A 27,260-nucleotide genomic window follows, 5' to 3' on the forward strand; every position below is an offset into this window, starting at 1 on the left:
CAAACTCAAGTGACCAACAAAATAAAATTCTTAAAGCCACTCGATTAAGTGTCCCTAGAGCCATATTATTTGTATGTTTATCGAACATAATCACTAAGTTATTTAACACAATATCTTGCATAAGACTAAACCCAAAATTAAGCATTGATAGGTCATCTTTTGCTCAAGTTGAGTTGTATATATTCCATTTATAATAAAAAAAAAAAATCCAATCTATTTTGGTTGTATATTAACATACATGATAAACTCAAGTTGCATTGTACCTTATCTGTTTGTAAAAAAAACAAAAAACAAAAAACATACGGTTATGTTTTGGTTATTCACTAATATATATTGTGAAGTTAAGTTGCGTTGTACCTTCTTTACTTGTCATATTTCAGGTATTCACTAACACAAGTGATGATTTTAAATTGCGTTATACTCTCTCTATTTATAGAAAAATATCTGACCTTATTTTAGTTATTCATTCCACTCACATAAAATACATTACGGTTAGAAATATATCAAAATTCTTACATAGATAACTTTATATAGCAAAATTCATATATATGTAAACGCAAAACAAGGCCAATCTGCTCATAAAAATTTGAAGGATATCTTCCAATCATTAGAGAGTAGAGACATTAAACAACACAGGTTATGTTTATTTTTAAAGAAGGATTTGTTTAAAAACAAATAAATAAAAGGGAAAGACAAAAAAAAAAAAAAAAATCAAATCAAACAAGTTGTTTTGGTACTTTTGTCTGTACATACATGTGATGCTCCGTTAGAAGCCGATTCCTCAACATTAATCAAAACAATTTTCACGACACTCACTTGCTACCTTACTGAGTACACCTTTTTAGCACACCAAATTGGCATAAAGATAATAAGAAAAACCAGCAATTGGGTTATGGAGGGCAATAGAGTGCATATTTCCATCATGTGCATCTTATAATTCATCACACAATTATTGCCCTTTTTTCCGTCTGTCTCTCTTTTGGGCATTTCATCGAACATATAAAGCACAAAGCAAATATACAGAGTTTCACACAAAAGCAAAGTAGCAATGTCGCTGAGGCCCGGTTCTAGAACTGAAGTGCGAAAGAAATCGTACAAGACTGGGGTTGATGCAGATGAAGCTCGACGAAGAAGAGAGGACAATTTGGTCGAAATTCGGAAGAATAAAAGAGAAGATAGTCTTTTGAAGAAACGCAGAGAAGGGCTTATACTTCAGTCTCAGCCTGTAACTGAAGCCAATGCTTCGATTGAGAAAAAGGTTAAGACTTTGATTTTTCCTTCTTTTTTTTTCTCATCTTTTTTTTCCCCTGTTTGGGTTCAGTGAAATTTACGTTGACATTCAATACTTAATTGAACTGGTTAGTACTTGTGATTTAGCTTAAAAGAAGAACAAAAAACTTTAATTGTTTGAATGAATGGTTCTCTCAGTTGCAATTGAAAAAATACGGCTTAATTGAAATGTGATCCTATTGATGCATTATAAATTTTGATCGTACGGTTTGATTTTTGGTCTTACGTTGGGTGTGTTCGTAGACTAGAATTAACTGTAATAATTTATTCTGTATAGTTCTAATTTGCATGATCACTACAGTTGGAAAGTATACCTTCAATGGTGCAAGGAGTACTGTCTGAAAATAGTGGCTTGCAATTGGAAGCAACTACTCAATTCAGAAAGCTATTATCAATAGGTCTGTAACTTTTTTCCTTTTATTTATATTTCTGGTGCAGCTGTGTATTTATTTTATTGTTGAAGTTAGTGAAAATGAATGTGCAGAGCGGTGCCCTCCGATTGAGGAGGTAATCAGAGCAGGTGTTGTGCCTCGATTTGTAGAGTTCCTTGATGGGCATGATCTGCCTCAATTGCAAGTATGGACTTTAGTGAAGATTGTTTATGTTATTATTCCATACTATTTTTTATTTGCTTTGTGGGACTTTTACTGACTCAATTTAGAACCATTGGACACTGTTGCATCTGACTTTTATTTTTCCTTAAGTTTGAGGCAGCTTGGGCATTGACCAATATTGCATCTGGTACATCGGAACACACACGGGTTGTTATTGAGCATGGTGCTGTACCCAAGTTTGTGCAACTCCTTGGTTCTGCGAGTGATGATGTGCGAGAACAGGTGGATACCAGTTCTGTGTAGTTGTATGATTTATTGGTTCATAATTAATTGATCTGGGAGTGTGCATGAGTTTTCTTTGACATCTCTCAAATGACTAAGCAGGCTGTATGGGCATTGGGTAATGTTGCTGGTGATTCGCCAAGTTGTAGGGATCTTGTTCTTAGTCATGGTGCACTAATTCCATTGTTGGCTCAGTTGAATGAGCACTCAAAACTGTCAATGCTAAGGAATGCTACTTGGACCTTATCAAATTTCTGCCGTGGCAAGCCACCAGCACCATTTGATCAGGTGAAATAAATTTATGACCTTTTTTTTTTTTCATTTTTTGGTAGCCTAGAACAATCTCAATGATATTACCATATTTAAAAATTGTTCTCCTCTTCTTCAGGTGAGACCTGCACTGGCAGCCCTGCAGCACCTGATCTTCTCCAGTGATGAGGAAGTTCTTACTGATGCTTGCTGGGCTCTTTCTTACCTTTCCGATGGCACAAATGATAAAATCCAGGCTGTGATTGAGGCTGGAGTTTGTCCTAGACTCGTGGAGCTTCTTCTGTAAGATGGCATATTTTTATTTTAACTTCCACCTTGTTCTTTGTATGTCATAACAGCTTTGAAATTCAATGGGAGAATCAGTGAACTAAATCTTTTTCCTTTTTATGGAGAAGCTGGGCCTTCTTGGGGCTGAACTGTTAAAATTCCATGGATTCTCTGTAGGTTGGGAACACACAGTTTTATGTTTGTTTGTCTCGGATTAGGTTACTATTGCTAATATGTATTTGTTTTCCTTCAGTCATTCATCAACAACAGTCCTTGTGCCTGCTCTTCGGACTGTGGGCAATATTGTTACCGGTGATGATACCCAGACTCAGGTACTTATTGTACATTATTAGAATTATGATCAAATTTCAATTAAAACTGGCTGTAGTTCCCAGCTTCAAACCTGGTAAACAGGTTGAGAGATTTATGGGTAGCAAAATGGGTTAATAATTAATGCAAGAGAGAAATAAAAATTGGGGGCAAGCCAAGCTCCAAATGTTTCGTATGCATCATGGACTGAAAGAATATGGTTCTTGTTAAAGGGAAAAAAAAAGTCAATTCATTATATTTTTGAGATGATGTTATTGAACCAGAAAGGGAGTTAAGAGGACTTCAGGGAGAACACAGTTTTTGCATATAAAGCTGACCCTTCCACCTATGCCCCCTTCACTCTTTAACCTGCTACTTCTATCTATAAACATTGCCACTTGTGTACTTCAATTACTGGTGAGCGTTATAGCATCTGGTTCCTCATCTTAATATTGTTTAGCCTGTTTGAACAATCTTCTCTCTAATGTCTCCTCTTTCTTTTTGTCCAATATTTCCTCAAACTCTTCTCATGCACCAAATGCTGTATTAAGTATACAGGAGTTATTGAGAATATAGATTATTTATGTAAAGATCAAATTGTTGTTACTTTACATTATTTTTCCTTCATGACAAGGTTGACTCATGAAGTGTCTTTTTCAGTGTGTAATTGATAACCAAGGGCTCCCTCGTCTCTACCAACTTCTTACTCAAAACTACAAGAAAAGCATCAAGAAAGAAGCCTGTTGGACAATTTCAAACATAACTGCTGGGAGTCGAAGTCAAATACAGGTGATGTGCTGAAACATATTTTTGTCCTAAAACCATTGAGTGCATTTTGATCCTATTGTATTAACATTCACTAAGACACATGTTGTGCGTTCGTTATACCTGACCAACATAAAAACATAGTCAGCCACAATAAATTCTGAACCATGGAAAAGTTCATCAAAGTTCTGTTTTTGGTTTCATTCTGGAATTCTGAACCCTGTACCACATGCTTATATTACAATTGCTAAGTCCAACTTTTTCTATAGCAGGCTGTTATTGAGGCAAACATTATTGCTCCTCTTGTATACCTGCTTCAACATGCTGAATTTGAAGTCAAGAAGGAAGCTTCATGGGCTATTTCTAATGCCACATCTGGTGGTACACGAGAACAGATTCAGTGAGCCTTTGCTTGCTACCATCCCTTTCATATTAATGTCACTCGCATCTGAGAACTCTTATATGTAACTTGCATCCTTGCACCCATCCCTTTTACATTTGGTTCTCTTGACATTCTTATATTTTTCAAAACCCTATTTGAATGGTAAAGTCGATGACATCTACTTACCCATGTTACTATGGTAGTAAAGAAAAATGTTAGCTTAGACAATGTAAGGTTCTTGCATCTATATGATGTACAATACAATTGATCGATGTGGTTTCTGCAGATTTTTGGTGAGCCAAGGCTGTATTAAGCCACTCTGTGATCTCCTCGTCTGCCCAGATCCAAGGATCGTGACTGTGTGCTTAGAGGGCCTTGAAAACATTCTAAAGATTGGTGAAGCTGACAAAGAAGCAGGCAGTACCACAGTCAACGTTTATTCAGAAATGATAGACGAATGTGATGGATTGGACAAAATCGAGAACCTGCAGAGCCATGACAACAACGAGATCTATGAGAAGGCTGTAAAGCTTCTAGAGAGGTATTGGGTGGAGGAAGAAGACGATGAACAAAACATTCCAGATGGCAATAACCCGGAATTCAATTTCGGAACTGGCCAGCCTAATATTCCTTCTGAGGGATTCAAATTTAGTTAACATGATACAAGAAATAGTTTTTGCCTTGTGTTCTTTTCATCTTCAACAGGTATGTGGTTTTATTTCTGTTTCACATTTGAGGGTTAAGACTGAAATTTCGAGGTCAGATTTTGTTGTATGAATTGTTGCAGTGTAATCATCTCGATTTAAATTTTTTTTGCATTCTGTTTGGACCATAAAAGCTTGATTTTCATTTAATAACTTTATTATTTAAAAGTATTTTCTATAATAATCCAGCAACATTAGTTAAAATTATTTCGTATAATTATAATGTTGTTAGGAGTCTTTCGGAATATATATATATATAGACAGATAGGTAGATAGTTTGGAGATTGATCAAGCATATCTTAAAAATATGTGCCAAATGCAAACAAGGTTTATTCTACACTTCTATATTTAACAATTACGACAGAAGATAAATAAATCCTAAATTGAAAACTTTGCAACACCTTTCTCATTTTCACTTCGTTGAAATCCACCAAGTGTGAACGTATGGTGAATGGTGGAATACACTGTGAACCAAAGGGTATACACGTGGCAATCATTTAGGCAAAGACAATGGAATGAAGTCACCCCCTCTTCGCCCTACACGTAACTATAGCCTTTTAAAAGAGGAATAGAATTTAACGTCCAGCTCAAGTCTTCGTAATTCCAAAATATGGATGATGCTGCCAGCTGTAGGGGGCAACGCTAGTGGGCCGTCGTGGCAGCACATTTTGTCCTGTCCTCTCGATGTTTGCCTCCAATGGGGCCCATTAGCTCATCAGTTTATCATCTCACGAGGCGATAAACAAGCGTTGAGTATTTCACGAGATAATCTGACGATATGCTTTGCGTTGCCGTTGTCTATCCGCCGAGTAAATGCAATCTGTCTTGAGCGAGTAACAAAGCAAAACTGTAGTTAGTATCCACAACAATATCCATACGAAAGGAAAACACATTTACGTGACGAAAATGGCCTTTGTTTTTGTGCTTTGTGGGGGCACTGCGGGCTTGCGGCAGCATTATTAAAAGGATAATAATGGCAACACAATTTTAAAATCAAAATGTCCGTGGACCATTCCCATTAAACGGACCCACTAACGCAAAAGCGGCGACTAACAGTGCATCAATTCAAATATTCATTTTTGATTAAAAGGACAATACGACCTATCGAAATGGATACCTCGTCGCTGGGGTTGTTTTCGTTTTCAGCCCTTTTGTTTTAACGAAACGGGAAATATCTTACTTCATGTAGTGCCTCCGAATTGGAAAAATGGAGATGTTGCTATAAAAAAAAAAATCATTTTTGCACAGGCAATAAAATAGCCGCCGTCCGATTATACCAAAAGAGTCCTGGATGATCGGGCCAGATTACATAGGCCAAAATCCGGATCCGGCCCAAAGATCCGCAAAGCCGAAACCGCAACAGCATTCAATTCCAAAATGCAACACAAATTAAATATTAGAAATTGTAATGAGACGACTAATATTGAACAGACACAGAGTCATGTAAACATCCACCAACCATGGTCCATATAAATTAGGAAGCAAAACAAACCAGCCAATCTAATCAACCTATAGCAAAGGGAAGTTTTTTAACTTTTCTAAATATCATAGCTTACACAACGTCTAAACCAGATGTTTTTCAATAGTGTTTCTTTTCTTTTTTTGGTGGGGGGGGGGGGGGGGGGGGGGGGGGGGGTTCTCAAGCGTCAACATAACTATGCTAAAACATATAATAAGCCTAAATAGTACTGAAACATGATGATACAGGATTGAAAAACACAAACACACAACCCATAACACATCCTATCCTTCTTTTTCTACAGAGAGGAGAGATGGATTAAGATAGAAGGAGAGAGATTGACCTATTCTGTCAAATGGTCAGTCCTCAAACCAAGATGAGGCCTACCCCTATCGCTTGGATGGTCTCTCGTCATCCTCTCCACCATCATCGTCACCATCATCTGAATCGTCGTCCCTATCCGATCTCTTCCTTTTTGATGGTGCCTCAACCTTCCCGACACCCTCGTCATCATCTTCATCCTCTTCATGGACATCTTCCTCTTCACCATTTTCCTCAGGTTCAAAGTCACTTGCATCTTCCTCATCCTCAGGACGAGCTACTGGCCGGACTAGGTATTCGGTTCCTAGATCCTCCTACAGATAAATATGAATGTATTGATAGAAAAAATGACATGATGGGCCAAAACTCAGACCATAACAATGAGCAAATAAGCAATTGGGAAAAAAAAAAGAAAGAAAAAAAATAAAAAATACCCTTACTAGATCACAATGGTTGCATCACTTGCCGTTGATCATAAGTACCAAATAGATTACTCAAACTTTGAAAACACAAGTTTCACAAAGCAGGTCAAAAATTTTGGCGTTCAAAGCACAGGCGCAATCTTCACCAAACGAATGTTGCAACTGATATGGACGTACTTAATTTTGAAGTGTCTCAACAGCATTTTTAATGATGATTTTACAACAGCCCCAAACAGACCGAAATTGCAGAAACTGCGATTTTTTTAAAAATAAAATAAAATAAAATATATTTTAAAAAAAAATCAAGAATTAAAAAATCTCAACAGATCATCAAATCCCAATAATTAAGTACAGATAAAAGGCGTTGAAGATCTGGGATCTTAAGATTGACCATTCAACTTTAGCCCTTTTCTTTATTAACTAACTTTACCAGTAAAAGCTACCAATAACAATGATTGAATACAATAACAAAAGCTGCAATTTGATTATTCACTTTGAGATGACAAGACACAGGATTTGCTCAGTTCAAAAAGATCAAAAATTGACAAAATTATGCGAAAATCTAGCAAAATTTTTCAGAGATCGCCATCAAAACATACAACGCAAGTAACGAAGCTACAGATCTGAGCCTATTACTTAAATTTCAAATGTATATGAATAACTAACAAGCAATTTCGGTGCATAGACAAGCAGATCCAAATTATTCAACCAGATCTCAACGAATAACAAATAATTAAAGGCAATTGTTTTTTAGAAAATTTGAAATTATTACCTCTTCTTCAGCATCTTCATCTTCGTCATCGTCATTCTCGTCGTCGTCGTCGTCGTCGTCGTCGCCGTCTCCATCGCCGTCGCCCTCATCATCCTCGCCGCCATCATCGTCATCCTCGTCATCATCTTCTTCGTCAGCTGACTGAACCGGCGGTCCACCCGTAGAGTGCAGAATCTGCACCTCCTCTTCGTCGTCATCTTCAGCTTCATCGTCGTCATCTTCATCTTCGTCGTCATCGTCATCATCGTCTTCGTCACCGTCATCTTCCTCTTCTTCGTTATCACCATCTTCCTCTTCCTCTACTCCATCTTTGGTTTCGCTCTCAGTATCAGTATCTGTAACTTCTTCACTCAACGCACTAAGTTTATTCTCTTCCTCGAACTCGAACTCCAATTCCATTTTCACGAAACTTTCCCGAGAAAATTCAAATTTTCTTTCGCAGGAAAAAATTGGATGAGACGGGGAGAGAGAAAGGGGAAAGTGGGGAGGATAGGAGCTTCCGAGCGTGCTCGTTCGTTGTACCAGTAAGTTTCTGCAACTGTAATCCGAGCCGTTGAAACACAATGGAGACGCGGATTGGTGACGTGGCCGTAGATTGTACGGCTGTGATAAGAAGATGTGTACTTTTGTAGTGATAGGTCATTGCGGCGCATTCTCTTTATTCGGTTTTCTTTAAGCAGCTGCTTTTCACGTGCAAGGTGGGGGACTTTGAGAGGAATCTAGGGTTAGGGTTTTTGCTTTCTCTCGAATATTCCTATTCTGGCCCACTTTGTATTCATCTCTGAACTAGGCCCATACTCGACTTTTATAAAGTCCGGGAATATAAAACTTTCTTGGGCCACTTATAAAACTTAGCCCAAATAATTTTTAATGCGTAATGGATGATTATCCAACAGGTCCCTGTAGTTTTTAAAAGTAGCAATTAAGTCAACAGATTTTAGTACTCGTCTCAAATTCATCCTTGGCAATTTGTGAAACCGAGGCCTGTGATGTTTGCAGGTTTGGTTTGAACTGGAAATGGTACAATTACAAATCGTGTTGCGTATATGTCTCTTTTGTTAATTGAGCTAGATTCAAGTCTACAGTTTCTTCTAACAAACTTGTTAATAGCACAAGCAACCATTCGACTAAAATGTAATAAATGCTATAAAAAAACTTTATATTTAAACGCATGCCTAAGGAAAAGAGGTGGGATTTCTCACCTTAATTTGTCATGGCCAAGCTTGTAAGCCAAATTCCTATTACAACTCCTATTTAAGCGTTGCACCTCGATTCAAATCTAGAAATTACTGCCTTGATCCAAGGTTGAAGCTGCACACGCCAAGTCCAAGCAAAACAAGAACGAGAAGAAGAGAGAAAAATGATAGTGACTACACTTTTAACCAAACACAAATAACAGCATAATAATTGGGCTGAAGTTAGTTATATACTTGGTTGAGTGTGGGAACTTCTCATATATTAGTTACAAAATTATCCATTTTATTATGAGTTAAAATAATATACAGGGTGTAATAAAATTAGACTTATTAACATAACACATGATCGCATAATAAAATAGTCTATTAAAATTGATTCTTAATATTTGTTATTAGTCACGTATTAATCCACAAAATATAAAAATAATAATAACGATTTATGCGAGTCCACAATGAATATATGAGAAATAAATACAACAATAGAACTACATTATATTTGTAATACATCTCGAAAACAAATGTTAAATGGTTGACACACGTAAGACATAATTAATAAGTAGGTCAAACACACATCGGTAGAAATTTGGCACAACACATAAATCTAAATTACACTATGAAATCAAAACAAGAAGCCAGTGTTATAAGTGTCTTTGTGAATAATAGGCTACGTTCGAAAGACATGATTGGATTGGATTGGATTAACTTTTAGGATTAAATTGAATTAGATTAGATTGGATTAAACTGGATTATATATAATACTATCTTTTGTTTGGTACAATATTGGATAGGACTATGCTAATTTAATGTAATAAAGCTAAATAACTATTTAAATAATATAATATTTTTAAATTATATTGATAATTATTGACTTTAATATTTAATATTAAGTACTACTATAAAGAGATAGTTGATTATTTTATGTTTAATATTAAATACTAGTTTAAATAAACTAATGAATAAAATTTTGATATTCTATATAAAATAAAATTACAGGTTAAAAAAATTATGAAATTAACTTCTATATTTAATTTTTATTAAAATATTAGGTTAAATGAAAAATAAAAGAGTGATAAAGAGGATACGAGTTCTTTATTTAATTTCACCCCATCTAAACTCATATAAATATAAAGAATAATAATCTCAATTGTTTTGAACTAAATTTTAGCTCATGACAACCAAACATACCTTAGGATTAGACTATTTTATTAATCCCAAAATCTAATTCAATCCCACAATTTATTCCAGTATCAACCTCATAATTGTTATCAGTAACACGCGTAGTTTTAAGCAATTCTACTTTCGAATTACGGGTAGTAATTAGGGGGGTTTGACACATGGCACATGATAACGTGCCTTAACAATCCTATGAATATAAATATAAATGGTTGGCAACCAATTCAAACTCCTTGCGTAAGAAAATATATCTCTACTTTCTTTAAAATATTAGGGAAAAAAAGGACTTGAATGAGTGATGAAAATGACAAGCTTGTAATGTTCAAAGCCTTAGCAATGAAGCAGGTAAGCGCTTTTGAATAAGCCGAAGCGATTACGCGAAAATCGCCTAATTTCTGATAAACTAATGGATAAGTAGTGCATTTCTGACTTGTTTCGATTCAAGCAATTGCTCTGTCGGTTGAAATTAAGCAATTGAATCAACTTAACCCAAAATCAAGATTTACAAAACTAGTGATATAAAAACATCAAGATTGCTGCTAATAATAACTATCAAATTGACAAACCTAATCGATTAACTATGATAATAAAGATTTTTGCAATAATTTTTCTGTTATAGATATTAATAAGAATAGTCTTCAAGTAAAGTTCGTTGCTCACATAGTCCCAAATAATACCGTCACGTTGTACGTCATTGTTTTATTCATCCATAATTTCAACACAATTTATAAAAATGCGTCCACTTATTCAATTAATGACCATATAAATAGAAGGAGTTGCTCTCTATATGTCTTTGTAACTGAACTTGTCTTTTTAGGACAATATTTTAGGATTTCAATTTAAGCTATATTACATTACTTCACGGCAGAGTATTATTAATGATTGCAAAACCATAGAGATAAATATTATATCAACACCTACTACTATAATCTAACGATCATCATTAATGCTCCATAGTGAAGCAACTCTTCCATAGCCATACTGGGATAAGATTCCATCAAATGTGATTCACATGTTAAGCATGTATTATTGGCAATTTTCTCAAAGCAAATCACATAAGCCCAGTCCATGTATAAATGTCGGCCAGCCTGAGCCTAGTTAGCCTTTTGTCAATTAAGGAAATTAATTACCATCTGATTAATCCTTTTCTGTCACACGTGGCTTTGACATAACGATATGAAATAAACAAATGGTGACATATAAAACAACCTAACAAGGGGAAGAAAATATCCCAATAATAATTGTGTCCACTTTCCTGTTCTTGTAGTAAATGCTGGAGAGTTCTCCCGGACTCAAGAAGAAGAGATGACTACTCGGTGGTACACGTCGGCTTTCCGATGGCCAGACCTCGAGTTTTCTTTGCGGTCGTCGTTTTTCCGGTTGCCGGAGTTCAATTTCTCGTACTTCACGACCGGATGGAGCTTGAGCTGGCTTGATTTCTCGATAGATGATTTGTTGTGGAAAGTCGTTACCGTCTTTGAGTCTTTTCTTTTAGTTTCTATGCTTTGTTACTTCTTTTTGTTTTGTGGGTGTACGCTTTGATCAAAATCTGTAGCCCTTTTTGTTAATATGTAATTTGCTGTTTGGTCGTGTATCATCTGCTAAATTTAAGGAATCCGACATTTTTCTTTAATTGCTTGGTGGGTTTGAGATGGGAATTAAGTTTGTTTTTTCTCGTAAAGATTCATATTTGTTTGATGGGGTGTGTTGAATTTTCTCCATTGGGATAAGCTTGTTTGTTTACTGGTTTCACCATGGGTTATGTGATGATGATGCTGGGGAAAATAAACAGTTTTATGTGTAAATGTTTGCTGCATTGTAGATTCACCTTTTTTTTCCCTCCCTTTCAAAGTAGGGGTTTGGCAAATTGAACCCTTAACCCAAATCGACTTTGTTCATTAACTGAAATGGTGTTCATCCCACACCCTAGGCTAGTTGTCTTAGTGATACCTCATTTAGGCCATTACGGTATGTATCACATTTATTAGGTGTAAATTTATAAGTTATAGTCGGTAGATCCCTAAATTATGTTATAAATGCATAGATATACATTAATAGTAGACATTTAGTTAGTATATTATAATATAGAGGTGTTCATAATCAAATCTTGCTCAATTTGTCCTATTTACAAAAAATTTTATCCATAACTTGGTGGATTATATTAGATTGAGAATTCAAACCCTATTATAAAAATTCAATTCATATAGATTGAATTTAGATTAATTTTACCAATTTATGGAGTGGATTAAATTAAAAATTTATAATTATAAAAATAGTGATGGTAGATTGGTATCTAATCTGTAAAATGCATTCCGCAAATACCTCGTATTATAATAAAACTTGAAAGGTAAAAAGAAAGGGAAAAAAAAATGAATATAGTTAGTGCTCCTCGTTCATAGTAATGGCTAAGAAACTGCATCTATGCTTGTGTGATACCAAATTTACATGTGTTTTATGTTACAGTTGAGTATTTGTGCTTGTTTTGTTTGGTGATGATTTTGATATTGAGAAAGAATCAAGCAATTGGGCCTTGGGCAACGGGGCAGAGTTGTGTGGGTTGGGGTTACATGATTTTATATATTTTATTGGCTTTCTCTAACTTTACCATCTCCTTTTTGTTGAGCAAATTGGCCACTTTCAGCGGACACCTAACTTTATTTACCTGCCTATCTTTAATTTTTAAACGTGTCGAACGGTTGCACGTGACAAGCCTAGTGTGACTATTTCTTTTTAAAACAGGGAGGTGAACTGTAGAAGATGATTTTTAAAATCACTATTTGTTGAGAATGATTATTAAGCAAATATAAGATGGACAACCCTAATTAAGTAGAAAAAACTAGACCACTCATTCTTAAATTGATAAATTTATAAAAATAGAACGAAAAAAGTTGTCAATTTTGATGACCCAACTTGATTTCATTGAAGGGAAAGAAAAGATAAATAGCCAAAAAAAAAAAAATGAAGATACTGGCTTTCCGAATAATATTATTCAAGAAAAGGAAATTAATTATCTCAAAGAAATTAGAATATCCTACGTGGGAATCGGGAATTTGTAGTAAAGAATTGGATATAACAATAATAATCTAACAAATCCCAACTATTTTCTCTTAAATCTAATATAAAATGAAAAATTGCGTTGCCATTTGACGGCCAAGTGTATGATGCCACGTCACCAACCCTGGGGTTAACGTGGCCGCTCGTTAGAGGCAAAGAAGTACATAACTGCAAACGCGCTTTTGCCAAGTGTCCGGTCCACGAACACCATTCTACCGTTCCACGTATTAGAAGACTTCACTGTCTTCACTGTCGTTTTCCCCCCCGTCTCTCTCTCTCTCTCTGCACAGTCGCAAAATTTCCGAAAACAGAAAAAAGATTTTTTCATTTTTCATTTTCAGCGTTTTCGATCGAAACGTTTCTTGTTTCCACATTCAATTTTGCTTCCAGAAATTGACAAAGAATTTCAATTTTTTTTTATGGCAGCTTATGCTTGTAATAACAATCAAAGCAATAATCTTGTTGTGTATCCTTACAATTTCGTTGATTTTTATCCCCAAAACGCTAATTTTGGTGTCGTAACTCCGCAATCACTTGGTGTAATAAACCCTAATTTAATTTCCCCGAGTCAAGTGCTTGTTCCGTGCAATTCCCCGGTCTTTTTAGTTCCTTCTTTTAATTTCCCTTTGAATCCTTCTGTCTTAGATCAAATGGACGAGGAAAGATCGCTCTCGCTTGTTCAGGTAAAATTTTCTTAATATTTTGATTTTTATTGTCATCTGGTATTTGTTTGATTGCTGATCTTGGAATCGATGTAAATAATAAATGCAGTTGATGACCAATGAAGGACTTGTGCCCTCAACAGAAGAGGAGGATAAGAGAAGAAATGTCTTTCAAAAGCTTAAAGAGGTTATTCCTCTTCAATTTTTGTTATTGGTTGAATAGTAATTCTAATTTAAAATTAGTTGATTTACATGTTTACCTAATTTCGCAAGTTTAGATAGTGGCATGCTATATATGTTTTAGAGATTATTTTATTTTATTTTTACGCATTTCGGTCTATCTATGATCATTAGCTGGTCACTTTAATTATAGTTGGTCACTTTGATTATGTATCTCTTTTGAAAAAAAAAAGGGAAAATCAAGTACGTAATATATAATTATGCAGATAGTCTTGGCATGGGTCAAGAGAGTTGCTTGGCAACGGCGATTGCCAAAAGAACAGATTGCAGAGACACATGCAACGATATTGACATATGGGTCTTATGGCCTTGGAGTAAGTATTTAACTTGCTAATCTTCTTGTAATTTTTCTTTGGTATATTGTATCTCTTATTAGTTGAAGCTGCTTTGCAATATTCAGGTTCATGGTTCAGAGTCAGATATTGATGCTTTATGTCTTGGTCCTGAATTTGCCTCAATGGCGGTAAGTTTATCCATTTGTCTTTGTTTTTTTTTTTTTTGGTTCCCTGTTTGAAGTGGAATAAGCATCGTCTCAACTTTTGATAAGTCTAACTCATACAGGAGGATTTTTTTGTTGTTCTGCACAACATGCTTAAGAGCAGACCTGAAGTATCAGAGATTCACTGTGTGAAGGATGCAAAAGTTCCTTTGATGCGATTCAAGTTTGATGGGATCTTGATCGACCTTCCCTATGCGCGTCTTCACGTATTATCTGTTCCTGAAGTAAGTTTAGTAACTTTACTTCAGATATTATTTTGGAGAAACGTGCAACTAATTCAATGCTTGAAGTTTTTTTTCTCCACTAATGTTCTGTGAACTTTTGAACTTTTATTTCTTATTGACTAGTGAGGATTCTCACGTGTTTTGAGTGATGTCATTGCAGTATGTTTTATAGTCTTAATTTTGAGTTTTTTTTTTCTTCCCCTGGACTGTGGTTAGTATTGACTTCATGTGACTGTGAATTGCAGAACGTAGATGTGCTCAATCCATTCTTTTTGAGGGATCTTGATGAAACCAGTTGGAAGAGCTTGTCTGGAGTACGAGCAAATAAATGTATTCTTCAGCTTGTTCCAGACTTGGAGGTGAATGTTGATATTTTTTCATAAATTCCCCCTTTTTTGTTGGGTAAAAGAAAATATCAAAATATCATTCATTTGATGTTTTTGCTAATAGGATAGATATAGAATGGATGCACCGAGGTATTGGGTGATAAAAATTTCATATCGTGAGGTTTTTTGCAATGGGCTTTTGCTCGAGGGCAATTGAAATTTTTGCTTTAACACAGTAGCATTTGGAAAAGTGAAAATGCTTGCAGTGCAATGCTTTCATTGTAGATGTTGCATTATGGTGTCCTATGAGCTGTAATTTGTTGATATTTAGGATGCTACGATGTCTCCACACATTACATATTGTTCTCCTTGCATTGCAATGCATGATATATTTTTTTAAAGTGGATGGATAATGACGTTTATGTCTCAATTTTGCAGTCTGAAATTGTTCCAAAATGGTGCTAATGTTTTTTCTGAAAGATCTGAAAACACCATTTTTCCTCTATTTCTTGTGCACTTTCAGTTTCTATAGATCTCATTTTTGGGCTGATGTGTTCCAGAAATTCCAGCCAGTGCTGAGATGTATCAAATTGTGGGCAAAAAGGCGAGGAGTGTATGGTAATGTGAGTAAAATTTGTCGCCATAAATTCTCCAATCATTCTAATGTTCAGCAAATTTTAATCATTTTGTAAACATTAAGTGATTGGTGAATGATAACTCAGAAGTAATTCTTTACTTTACTGCAGTTACATGGGTTTCTTGGAGGAGTTCATTTGGCTATCCTTGTCGCTCATGTTTGCCAAAATCATCCAAAGGGCAGTTTGAATACTCTGGTTGCAAACTTCTTTAAGACATATGCCTATTGGCCTTGGCCTACACCAGTCATGCTGCAGGATCCAATGTTACCAGCTGCTGGATATCCTTCTGAGACACGGTCCTTAATGCCTATCCGATTGCCGTGTAGTCCGCATGAGTATTGCCATTCCAATATTACTAGGAGCACATTCTACAAAATCAGAACAGAGTTTCTTCGTGGCCATAATACAACTAGGGTATGTATTCTTCAATTTTGACCATCATTGTGTGTATTTCTGTTTCTATTATGTGCTAAATAGAGAGTTCAGTATAGGTGGAATGGAAGGAAATTAGTAGATTCAAAAGGTAAAATATGCCATAAATAATCATTCGGCTTAAACGTCGTTCGATCTTTTAATTTCTGTCCGCTTTTGGGCTGTGTGTATCTTGAGGCCCAATATAAAGTTAATCCTTTAAAATTTATTACTAATCAACGAAAATTTCCTTTGTCTTTCCTTCTCTCTTTCACTTGCGTGCCTTACCTTATGTTGGATTTACTTTTGGGCATTGCAGGATCTTATGAGGCCAGATTTTGATTGGCACTTCCTTTTTGAGCCTTTTCCATACTCAAAGAAGTATGCACGATTTGTCAGGGTTTACCTTTCAGCTTCTAATCAAGATGACCTTGGAGACTGGGTGGGTTGGGTTAAGTCACGCTTTCGATCTCTTATTCTGAAGGTAAGTAGATAAACAATGCTGCTTAGCCATGTGCATTAACTAGTTGGGTGGTGATTTAGTTTGTGCAGTCTTTTCTGGTACTACATTTAATTTAGTGCAAAACTTTATTATTTTCTACCCAAAGTGTACCCTTTGAGAATATCTTTTCATCAGTTGTTATCGGACAAATGTCATGGCACTGATGATTGTCTATGTGTAATTATTATATTTGTTATCTTTTTCTTCTTGTTGACGTGTCCTGGGTTTCTATGCAGTTGGAGGAAGTACAAGGTCTTTGTGACCCTAATCCTACAGAATATATTGATGTGGATGTGACAGAGCCGCACGTTGTTTTCTACTGGGGCTTGCAACCTGGGAGAACTAATTTGCTAGATATAGTGGCTGTTGAAAAAGATTTCTTGAAGAATATTCATAATGGCTTTCAAGGCTCCCCAGGACGAATGGGGTTACTCGTCGTGCAGGCTTCTCAGCTGTCCAAGAGTTCACAGCTTGATTTTGGAAGTGGGAGGAGAACTAAAGCTTGTTGGAAAAATCTCGACTACAATCTTCCGCGAATCCCTGTGTACTCGCAGCATCTGCCCAACTACATCATTGGGTATGTGGATGCTAAAGCAGACTCCAAGTACCCAAGCGCTGGGGGATAGAATTTGATGATGCGTGTCCTCGTTTTCTTGCTTTAATTTTGTTTCACCTTCCTGTATTGAGATTTACTTTTCATAGGTCGAAAATATGACAGGATCAGAAGAAATTTAAAAGGGAGAAAAAAAAAATTGTAGATGAGATGTTTAATTTGCACAGTATATTGGATGATAGTTAGTAAAAACAGGCGTAAGTGATTGCAGGGTAATATACCACATTCACACATCGTTGTAATTACCGTAGAACTTTTTTTTTGGGGGGGTGGGGGGTGGGAATTACCGTAGAACTTTTGAACCGTGTGTTCACCCTGTGAAGTACTTGTACATTTTATAGCATAAATTAGAACATTTTGGTTTTACTTTATATTTTTTCTTTCAGTCTAGTAACCTTTTCTGTTGGAAAATGAAATATGTTTATAATTGAATGTTGAATTGATAATTTGATTGTAGAGTACACGAGATAGACTAGTTGTTCAAGTCAAATAATAGTTTTGAAGTCTATTTTGAAAAAAATTGAAACTCTTAACAGCAGTTCCTAAGCAGAAATGTGAAGGCAGAATAACCAAGTAAAACCTGAAACTAGTTGGAATTTAGAATCATCCCAATATTCCGAGTATGCTTGATGTGACAAGTGAGAGACCATGCACAGCTTTGTTTTGGTCACTAAACGGCTGTGTTTCTCCAGCAAATTGCTCTTCACAACTATCAGCATGAGCAGCAGCAGCTTCTGCATCCTTTTTAGAAACCATATAGTCACCAGATTGCAGAGCATCAATGGCTTCAGGTATCTGCCTTTCTACAATTGCCCTGTACTCTTCGATGCAAGTACCATAGAATCTGTACAAAGCTGGATCACTCACTTTCTTAAACAAATCCCCAACATGCCATAGGGTTTCATTAGCATTAGCCTGGAGTAACTCTACCAATATGATAGCCAGTTCTTTGACATCTGCATTCAAACTTCGAGGGTCTGATTCAAGAGATGCAACACAAAGATTGTAATAATCTGTGTGTTTACATGTCTCCTGTATCAAACGAGTTTCGATCTTTGAAACTGAAGCTGAAGCTGAGCAGCTAATTGAGGATTGGAGGAGTAGGTGAACGAGCAAAAGAGCCACCAAACTCATCTTCGTATGAGAGCAAAGCAGGAAAGCTCACACATTGTGTAAAGGGTTGTTGCTTTTTGTAGGATACAATTCAAGGAGATAAATTAGATGGGTAGCCAATTTCGAAAAGTGATACTGCAAGTTGGGAAAAGTTCTGGCACATGATTGTGATTAGTATGTGCTGATGTTGCGTTCCTACAAATTCTAAGGCGTTATAAGAGTTGCTTCATATGAAAAAGGAAATATAATTGTTGTGGAAAGAAGGCCAACTAGTGTTACCAAGTATAAGAAATGTACATTTCTAATCAGTTATTGGCCAAAAAGTGATGATGAGGCATGTGGGATTCAAACAGTTGAAAAATTAGAAAAGCATAAACTAGTAACTGCAGCGAAAAATTTCATCGGTATTTCGGAACTCTCCGCTCATACTTTGTTACGTGCGGATTAAAAAATATCAGATCTACTAAATCATGAGCATGCGAAATTCTAAAGAGGACAAACATCCTCTCCTAATTCTTATTCCCCCCACCCCCATCTCTCCTAATTTAAGTGACTAAGATTGAATTATAACATTACTAATTTAAGTGAATTATAACGCTGACAATTAAGTCATCTTTTTTCACTTTATTTACAATTAAGTCAATTTTTTTTAGTAAATTTAGAAAATTATAAGAGACTATGAGAGAAAAATATTAGGAGAGGATTCTAATCCAATCTTTATGCAACAATCATTATACATGCCCTAGAAGTTGTAAATTTTTCCGCTAACGATTGCTAATTTAGTAATGTTGTAGCTTTTAGAATAATTAACGTTGACTGTGCCGTAAAAATAATCCCGGTAAAGAAAATTAATTAAATATTTAATTAATTAAATGTTTAATAAAGTTTATTTTAAAAGCTATAAGTTTACTGTAAAAATATAAATGGCTGAAATAAAATAAAGGTTTTTTTAACTGAAAACAAATATTTTTATTTTTTATTTTGTTATCTCAATATAATTAGTAATAAAAATAGTCTCTTTAATTTTAATGATTGAATAAGGATAATTTTAGATTTTTATAATAGACGTGAGGATCTATATGAAATTGTAATAAGTATAAAATTGATTATTGAAATAAAATTTTGAAAATCTATCATGCCCATGCTTTTTAAAATCTACTCTAAGTCAGTGTGACTTTACCAAAAGTTATGTTAAAAAAAAATACAAATATCAAAATTAACTTTTAACTTTTCAAAATCATTAGCCTCTCAAAAGTAATCTCATTTAGCTCTCAATAGAGATAGTAAAATCTCTTATGTTGAGAGTAAAGAGGTCTAGAGTTCAAAATTGTCTCGTGGGTGGGAAGCAAAATTGGATTGCCATTAGGCTAAATAATAATAATAAAGGATAAATTATCGATTTTTTCCTCCAATATAAGTTAGAAACATTTACACTCAAACTCAAATGTGCTATGAGACTTGAGCGTTATGCCGTTATGTGACTTACCCCCTTCAAATTTAAAAACACTACACTTAACCCTATTACGTTAAGCACTTAAGTTATTTTACAAACAAAAAAGTCCTTATTGCTCCCGATCAATTTAAGTTATTTTACAAATTGTAAACATCCATGAAAATGAAATATTATGTGAGTGCTATCCCAATATTGTCTTTAATAATTTGAGTTAGTTACCTAATTTATGTAGTTTTTAATTTCTTTTCCATATTTTCTTGGCTTAAAATTAAACAAATTGGGCAATACAGTATTTGAAGGTTTGATGAAACTTATTTTATGTGCTATCAATGAGAGAATGTATTGTCTCATGTAAATAAAATTAATATATAATTCATGATGTAATGAAAATGGAATTATGTTAACTTATCAAGGACAATATTATCACATCATTAACAAAAAAAAATTCATTTTGATGGACGTTTACGGTATGATTAAGGGCAATTTCACTGTAGAATAACTTAAATAACTTAAATTGTTAGGGTAAGAGGGTTAATTGTATATATATATATATATATATTTTAATTTGAAGAAGATAATATCACATTTTATTTGAGTTCTACTTGAGTTTAGGTGTGATATTCCCTAACAATAAAACTAAAAAAGCCTTGACGAAGAATTTTTGAGGAGATTAATATTGCTTTGCACTTAATATTAAAAACTATTATCCCCTAGTTTTAGCATACATCATCAATGAGTGTTTATATTTGGGAAAATTATCTGCGAAAGTAAGATCATTTAATGGAAATTAAGACATTGGATCATTTCCCTTGCGCCTGACAATTACGTTAAAATGAAAATGATAGTCCAAGTGGCAACAAAGCTAATTTTGATGATAAAGAGCCAAAATTCCCTATAAAAAAAAGGAGGAGCATATCATTGAACTAATTCTCAGCCCATTTTTCAATTTATCTAGCTGCGGGCACAAGTCTCTTTTTAGCTATTCTGCAAAAATGAAGGCAATTTTATTTGTCTTTCCGTTTGTCCTTGCTGTCGCATATTTCCCAATAAGCCAGTGCCAAAACCTGCCACTGATAGAGCACACTTGTAAGCAAACACCATATTATGGTCTTTGTGTGACTTCACTCAAGTCAGACCCCAGAAGCAAAACAGCTGGTGATGTTCAAGCAATTGCACTAATAATGGTTGATATAATCAAAGCCAAGGCCGGTGGGGCACTGCAACACATAGAGAAGCTCAAGCAAAAGTACCCTGCACTGAGAGTGCCTTTGAGTGCTTGCAAGGATAGATTCAATGCTATAATTATAGGCGATGTGCCGCAAGCCGTTGAAGCCCTGACGAAAGGTGACCCCAAATTTGCTGTTGATGCTGCCAACGATGCTGCCCTTGAAGCCGATTCATGTGAGAGAGGTTTCTCTGGCAAGTCACCAATCACTCAAATGAACAAACTCAATCATGATATCTCCATTATCACTGCTTCTATTGTTAAAATGATGCTGTGACAGATGTTCATAAGGATTAATGGATCGTGCCTTGGTTCTTTACAATATAAGTTTTTAACTCCTTTTTCTTTCAGTGTATTCATGTAAAAACATCAGTTTTAAGAAATAAAAAAATGGTGGATCAAAGAAATTTATTCTGAGAAACTGAGAACAGAAACATGTGCACTGTTTGCGGAATGATTATAGGTCGGGGAAAGCATCATGCTCATTCACTAAAGATAGGAACAAAATTTATTTCTCCAAGAGATAAGGCTGATAATTTAGTAAAGCGATGGACAAAAGCAAGCAGACAAGATGCTGTCGAGCAGAGCACCTCAACTTTTCAAGTAATACAAACATGATCACGATAATGAGATTATCTAAAAGCCATTCCTTTTTCACAACCTTGAAAACAATGGCACAGAACTGCCCACAGAAAAAAGTAATTCCTTTTAGTGAATTAGAAAACAACGGCAGCAAAAACTACTCACAAATGCCAATCACAGACCATTCAACCCATTCGCGAGTGCTGAAAGATGAACCTTTTTAACATGTTTTGTAAATATTTGCAAGTGTAAAGTAGACCTCGCATGTATAGTGTAGATTCTGAATTATATTATATAAAATTTAGACTCTTTGACAAACTTTTAGAATTAGATTATGATAAACTCTGATCTGTATTTTATAATGAAATAATAATTTAAAATTAAAAAAGGGATTACAATGGGCAATTCTCACAAGTATGAAAGCATCAAAGTTTTTCAATATACAGACAAACAAAATCCACATACCAACCGTTCATTTGAAGACAAAATGGGAAAAAAAAAAACGTTTTTTTAAAATGAAAAACACTATAAAACAACCTCAAAATCAGCTTGCGACACCAAACCAATCATCAAACTTCAGTTTTGCTCTCTGCCCATTTCAGTTTCAGGCCTGCAAAAAAGCGAAAGAAAAAGAGAGAAAAAAAAAACCATGAAAGCTCCAAACTTTCTTCTTCTTCTACTTCTTCTTTCAGTTATTGTACCAGTCATCATCCAATGTGATGACAATTTAATAAACCAAATATGCCGAAGAACACCCTTTCGTGACTTGTGCATTGCAACGTTAGAGCCCAATACCAACAGCTCAAGCTCAGATGTCAAAGGGTTAGCGAGCATTATGGCCAACATCGTGCTGGGAAATGCAAGTGACACATTGAATTACATCGAGGGTTTGATCAAACAAGCTCCAGATCCTCAGCAGGAGAGAGCCTTGGCTAATTGTGCGGAACTGTACATCCCGGTCGTCAGGTACGAGCTTCCTCAAGCTATTGATGCTCTAAGCAAAGGCCATTTTGGGTTTGCTAATTATTGTATTGCTGATGCGGGCAAGCAAGCCGATGCTTGTGAAAAGGGCTTCTCTGGGTCGGCAAAATCACCTTTGAGTGATAGGAACAATCTTTTGAAAAGCCTCTGTGGTATTGCTGTTGCTATTATCAATCTTCTGGCCAAGGGTTTGAGTTAAGATTCTCTTTTTTGTAATCTATCTAAATTAATACTTGATTTTATTGTAGTCATCATGTAATGTTGTTATAAATTATAATACGCTAGTTTTGTTATGTTGCATTAATTCAATATTAGAAACAGAGTCTTTATTGTCTGTCTTTCTTTCTCTTTGGACCATTCATTAAAGCATTTTGCGTGGAGCCTTGGACTCTGGCTCTGCTCAGGTTCTTTTTGTCCAGAAGATTGTAGAAGCCTCTAGATGAATTGAATGAAGGCCTTTGTGGCTGATAAAAGTGCACACAAATAAACCCCTCAGGTTTGCTTTTAATATGCACGTTCGTCCTAAATGTTTCAAAACTCGACAAATAGGCCATTTTCTATTTGAGCCGGCCCCGAGCTACTTTGCAAAACCCATTTCGCCATCACGGAAATCTAAAAGAAAAAATAGAAGTTGATGGTATCTTCAATGTTTCCGGAATAAACGTAAAATACTTGTGAAATTTTAGGATTTATCGTATACTTATAAGTCATATTTTGTCATGCAGACAATTTATTTTGAAAATTTTCAAAGTAAATCAATAATTATACTTATGATGAGAAGGAACTCACCAAAGACTTTATGTCCCAATGAATCGTATAAATTAATATTCATATCCATTATCTTGTTATCTGACTATGAGCAGCTTCAGAATCTGATATATTGATAAAGAAAGCTGCAAAAGCTACTTAAAATTCATTTCCGTTGGTCATTTGAGAAACCTGTGAACCCACATGATGAAAGAAGACTAGAAGCTGGGCACACGTGAAATCACGTGCCAGCTCATGCAAAATTCAATCATCAATGTCCGAGGCCGACAGGTGAATTTGTATTTTGGAGCATACAAGCTGGCACGCGTGGATTATTCCCACGTGCCAACATCAAATGTGAAAATCCCATCTCCACCTCATTGAAGCACCATAGCAATTGCAAATGATTCTCGTGGGTATATAACATAATGTGATTTACAAGATAGGTGCTAAGTTGCAATGTACAAAATCTTGCCAAGTCATTTGGCCTTGTACTCAACACTCTTGAGTTTTCATCGAGTGCTTTAATAGAAAATAACCACACGCATAATTACATACATATTTGATCGACAGATGGTTGCCGCGGAAGCAACTTATGAAGACAACATTCATGGCATGGCCTTAGAAAAACACATTTGAAAACACTTGTTCGTTAATCTTACCCACCCTCATGTTCAAATCAGTGCAGTATAAATTATCCATCAAATGTCAGAGTGGGAGAGTGGCTTGCATTGGAAGATCCAGAATAGCCTTCAATATGATCTTGCTCATTGTAATGATTCTGAATCATCTGGCAGCTGGATTTAGTTTTTGCTGTTGATCTGAACCGGTAACTTGCTGCACCGTACTGCAATTTTTTCAATAACCAATGTTTAGTTATAGAATTCATCCAGCAGGAAGATGTAATTTTATATAGATTTATAGCCGAAATGAATGGTAACATACTTGGGAAAGCCAGGACTAGGTACATTAGGATCACTGGCAGATGGGTTCCCAGAGAACTGAACTGAAATCAAGCCACCCTCTGTCAATCTAGCAGACAGGGGAGATCCCTGGAAGCTTACAGATGTACCTCTGGATGACATTCCTGCAAAGGCAATATTATGAGCACAATTCGATGAACACTTGATTGCACCAAAGGTACAGTGAAATTATGCAAAAGAAAGTATTTTGTTCTGAAAAACCATTAATCAGAGGGTAATCTCCATAGTGAAAGTCAGATTATACTATTAGCATTGGATTGATTCCATTCCGATTGGGTGTTAAGAACACGAGTGCAGGCAGGTTCTAATCTTAGAACACATCCATTTGATATGATTGACTGCAATCAAATTTTCTCCTCATTTTCTCAAATTATGGGCAACAAATAACAAATGAGCTCGATGAAGAGGGAAAGGACTAAAGGTGAAAAAAAAAAAAATCGGGGGATTAGAGCTGATGTAGCACTGCCAAAACAAGATCCAAAACTCAGAATTTGTCATGACAATCAACATGAATATAGGTGTAGGGAACTGATAGCCCATGACTTGGCATTAACTTATATATAAGAATAAAATAAATATTGAATACTTCAATTCACAACAGAGAAGAGGCAAAAGAAAGATTATATTAGGCATTTAGTGCAAAATTCAAATCAATGATCAGAAAGATATTAGTTGCACCAATATATCTGTACTGTGATACATCCTTAAAAAAAAAATTCTGAATTCAAGTTAAATCAAATTCAATTTTGTAAAGGAAATATTACCTTGAAATATCACAAGACAAAACAGAAGAGTGAACACCATGGCAAACAGACTGCTATTGGATGTTGACTGTTTTGCAGCTTTCGTCTTTTTCAAAGCCTTCATTCGCTCAATTCTTGCACGTTTCAACATAGCAAGTTCAGAAATCTCTTTGATAAGCTTCAGGTCAGCTGAATCCAATGATGGACCTCTTGGTGGTTTGGGAGGTCTTGGGGGCTTTTTATTGTTTGATTTCTTGTGTTTCTCCTTCACTGCTTTCTTCCCTTCATCATCATTACTCTCTCTCGCTATCACAGTCTCACCTGAAACCCCATTACTATTAGATACATTGCCTCCTAAACTTGCCCTATCTTCAGTTTTGATTGATCCATCAATAAACCTACTACACACTTTAGCTACCATTGCCTTTGCATGCTCTTTAAAGCCTGAAAAAGTTTCTTCACTCGAATAATCATCTCCACTAACTGAACACCCACTTTCAAGATCAACTTCAAAATCTCTCACTGCTGGAACTCGATAATCCATTAGAAAACCCCACAATCTCAACTTAACAAATCACTAAAGCTCCAGTATCTTCACAAAATACCACCAAAAATCAATTCTTTATACAAACCCACATAACAAAATTGCTCCTTTAACCCAGTGACACTACCATTTATACCAAAAGATGACAATCATAACGCTTCAACGAGCAATTATAACTTTCCACTTTTGAACCCACAATTAAAGCTTAAAATAACTTCAATAATTGGCAAATTTAACTTCACTTTCACGCCACTTGCCACCTTTCTACGAACTAATAAATTAAAATTTGCCCTGCATCTGCCGATCCAACACGGAATAATAATAAAAAAAAAATTCAGAATCACAGTCACAATTCAAAAACATAAATGGAAACGGCATAAACTCCAATATCTTCACTAACCCACTCAACAGGAACGATCAAGCTTTATACAAACCCACGTAACAAAATTGCTTCTTTAACACAATACCATTACCATCTATAGCAAAAGATGACAGTCATCAGACGCCAACTTCAAAAATGAAAAAGAAAGCGTAAAGGACTAGACGTTACAAAATACAATGTTGTTTGAAAATTTATCAAAAGCACAAATCCAGCTGCCAGGCTTCGAAAAACAAAATAAGCAAGAATCTAAAGTAACCTTGAAAGAAAGCAAAGAACACAAAAATACATATAAAAATTTGAAGGAGTAAAATTGAAAACCACAAAATAAGAAAATAAAAAAGTGAAATTACCTTAGAAATGAAGGCAGGAAAATCCCAGATCCAATGCAAGCCAAGCAAATGCGAGTGCGCACATACAACTGGGCTGCCGATCAAAATAGCAGCCGCATTAATGCGTGCAACTGTGAATGTATATGAAAATCTATATAAAAATGGAGACTTTGAGAGAGAGAGAGCGAAATATAAGGAATGGACACGAGGGGTTTTGATGATTTTTGAGGACTCACTTGGAAAGTGCTTCCTGCTGCGGCTGCTGGATCAATTCAATTCAATGCCTGCCAAACTTTATAGCCAGCTTTCCGCGATTGTTTCTCCGTGTTTCATTTATTAATTAATTATATTATTTTTTATGGGTGTCATGTAATTACGGCGAAGATTTGAATGTGGCACATAACATCGCAGTGAAGAAACAGCACCGACACTCGACAATTTAATTTCTTTCATTTTTAAATTGTCTGACTATGAAATCTGAATATATATATATATATATATATATCAACGGTTCAAAAGTTAAATCCAGAGGCTATCCAAATCTGAAGTAACGACACCTGCTCGCTCATAGCTAGTGCTTTATGCGTGCAAAGTAAAATACAAAAACATCCAACTTTTAAATCTAAGCGATAATTGCATGAACAAAGACAAAACTCAAACAACATAAAGTCTTTAAACACACAGAAAATAATCAACAGCTGTAAAGGAGTGGGAGTATTGTGCTTTTTTTATTTTTATATTATTATATTGTACAGATTTTTATAATCTTACGTTATATTATTACATTAAATTTTATAAAATATATGGCTGAAAAAAAAAAACTCTCATTATACTACCCTGACA

The 27,260-nt window shown here is 35.3% G+C and overlaps 7 protein-coding genes across 12 annotated transcripts; 4 read left to right on the forward strand and 3 right to left on the reverse strand.

The window, feature by feature from the left end:
- The first annotated feature begins 723 nt into the window (after positions 1-723).
- LOC112098512 (importin subunit alpha-4-like) lies at positions 724-4,943 on the forward strand. Its single transcript, XM_024185044.1, has 10 exons — positions 724-1,258; positions 1,592-1,688; positions 1,775-1,866; positions 1,995-2,126; positions 2,229-2,414; positions 2,515-2,678; positions 2,917-2,995; positions 3,633-3,761; positions 4,010-4,137; positions 4,406-4,943. Exons 1-10 carry the CDS (start codon positions 1,049-1,051, stop codon positions 4,773-4,775), a joined length of 1,587 nt encoding a protein of 528 aa, XP_024040812.1. The 5' UTR covers positions 724-1,048; the 3' UTR covers positions 4,776-4,943.
- A 369-nt stretch (positions 4,944-5,312) lies between these two features.
- Positions 5,313-8,480, reverse strand: LOC112098198 (nucleolin-like). Of its 5 annotated transcripts, none has more exons than XR_002905288.1 (4): positions 7,798-8,480; positions 6,626-6,917; positions 5,941-6,110; positions 5,313-5,643 (listed from the first exon to the last, which is right to left on the reverse strand). XR_002905288.1 is itself a non-coding variant. In XM_024183850.1 (3 exons), exons 1-2 carry the CDS (start codon positions 8,194-8,196, stop codon positions 6,672-6,674), a joined length of 645 nt encoding a protein of 214 aa, XP_024039618.1. In that variant the 5' UTR covers positions 8,197-8,480; the 3' UTR covers positions 5,313-5,647; positions 6,626-6,671. The 5 variants fall into 5 exon arrangements, 3 of the variants coding, with proteins under 3 accessions (XP_024039618.1, XP_024039614.1, XP_024039611.1); XR_002905289.1 differs by having other exon boundaries at positions 5,313-5,647; XM_024183850.1 differs by lacking the exon at positions 5,941-6,110 and having other exon boundaries at positions 5,313-5,647.
- Positions 8,481-13,518: 5,038 nt separating this feature from the next.
- On the forward strand, positions 13,519-17,599 carry LOC18031236 (nuclear poly(A) polymerase 3). The gene is made up of 10 exons (XM_006419275.2): positions 13,519-13,903; positions 13,992-14,069; positions 14,329-14,436; positions 14,523-14,585; positions 14,684-14,845; positions 15,091-15,204; positions 15,732-15,794; positions 15,918-16,223; positions 16,540-16,704; positions 16,959-17,599. The coding sequence occupies exons 1-10, from the start codon at positions 13,640-13,642 to the stop codon at positions 17,346-17,348; spliced, it is 1,713 nt and encodes a 570-aa protein (XP_006419338.2). The 5' UTR covers positions 13,519-13,639; the 3' UTR covers positions 17,349-17,599.
- A 339-nt stretch (positions 17,600-17,938) lies between these two features.
- On the reverse strand, positions 17,939-18,469 carry LOC18031240 (cell wall / vacuolar inhibitor of fructosidase 1). The gene has a single exon (XM_006419276.1). It carries the CDS (start codon positions 18,467-18,469, stop codon positions 17,939-17,941), a length of 531 nt encoding a protein of 176 aa, XP_006419339.1.
- A 2,262-nt stretch (positions 18,470-20,731) lies between these two features.
- On the forward strand, positions 20,732-21,748 carry LOC18031682 (cell wall / vacuolar inhibitor of fructosidase 1). Its single transcript, XM_006419277.2, has one exon. The coding sequence runs from the start codon at positions 20,894-20,896 to the stop codon at positions 21,401-21,403; it is 510 nt and encodes a 169-aa protein (XP_006419340.1). The 5' UTR covers positions 20,732-20,893; the 3' UTR covers positions 21,404-21,748.
- Positions 21,749-22,104: 356 nt separating this feature from the next.
- Positions 22,105-23,199, forward strand: LOC18031738 (cell wall / vacuolar inhibitor of fructosidase 1). Its single transcript, XM_006419278.2, has one exon. It carries the CDS (start codon positions 22,358-22,360, stop codon positions 22,886-22,888), a length of 531 nt encoding a protein of 176 aa, XP_006419341.1. The 5' UTR covers positions 22,105-22,357; the 3' UTR covers positions 22,889-23,199.
- A 634-nt stretch (positions 23,200-23,833) lies between these two features.
- On the reverse strand, positions 23,834-26,873 carry LOC18031555. 2 transcript variants are annotated; one of them, XM_006419282.2, is made up of 5 exons: positions 26,654-26,873; positions 26,439-26,511; positions 25,184-26,003; positions 24,382-24,523; positions 23,834-24,283 (listed from the first exon to the last, which is right to left on the reverse strand). In XM_006419282.2, exons 3-5 carry the CDS (start codon positions 25,704-25,706, stop codon positions 24,223-24,225), a joined length of 726 nt encoding a protein of 241 aa, XP_006419345.1. In that variant the 5' UTR covers positions 25,707-26,003; positions 26,439-26,511; positions 26,654-26,873; the 3' UTR covers positions 23,834-24,222. The 2 variants fall into 2 exon arrangements, with proteins under 2 accessions (XP_006419345.1, XP_006419343.1); XM_006419280.2 differs by having other exon boundaries at positions 25,184-26,182.
- Positions 26,874-27,260: the final 387 nt, after the last annotated feature.

The sequence above is a fragment of the Citrus clementina genome, unplaced genomic scaffold (assembly GCF_000493195.1).
Source record: "Citrus clementina cultivar Clemenules unplaced genomic scaffold, Citrus_clementina_v1.0 scaffold_9, whole genome shotgun sequence".
NCBI classification, from domain to species: Eukaryota; Viridiplantae; Streptophyta; class Magnoliopsida; order Sapindales; family Rutaceae; genus Citrus; species Citrus x clementina.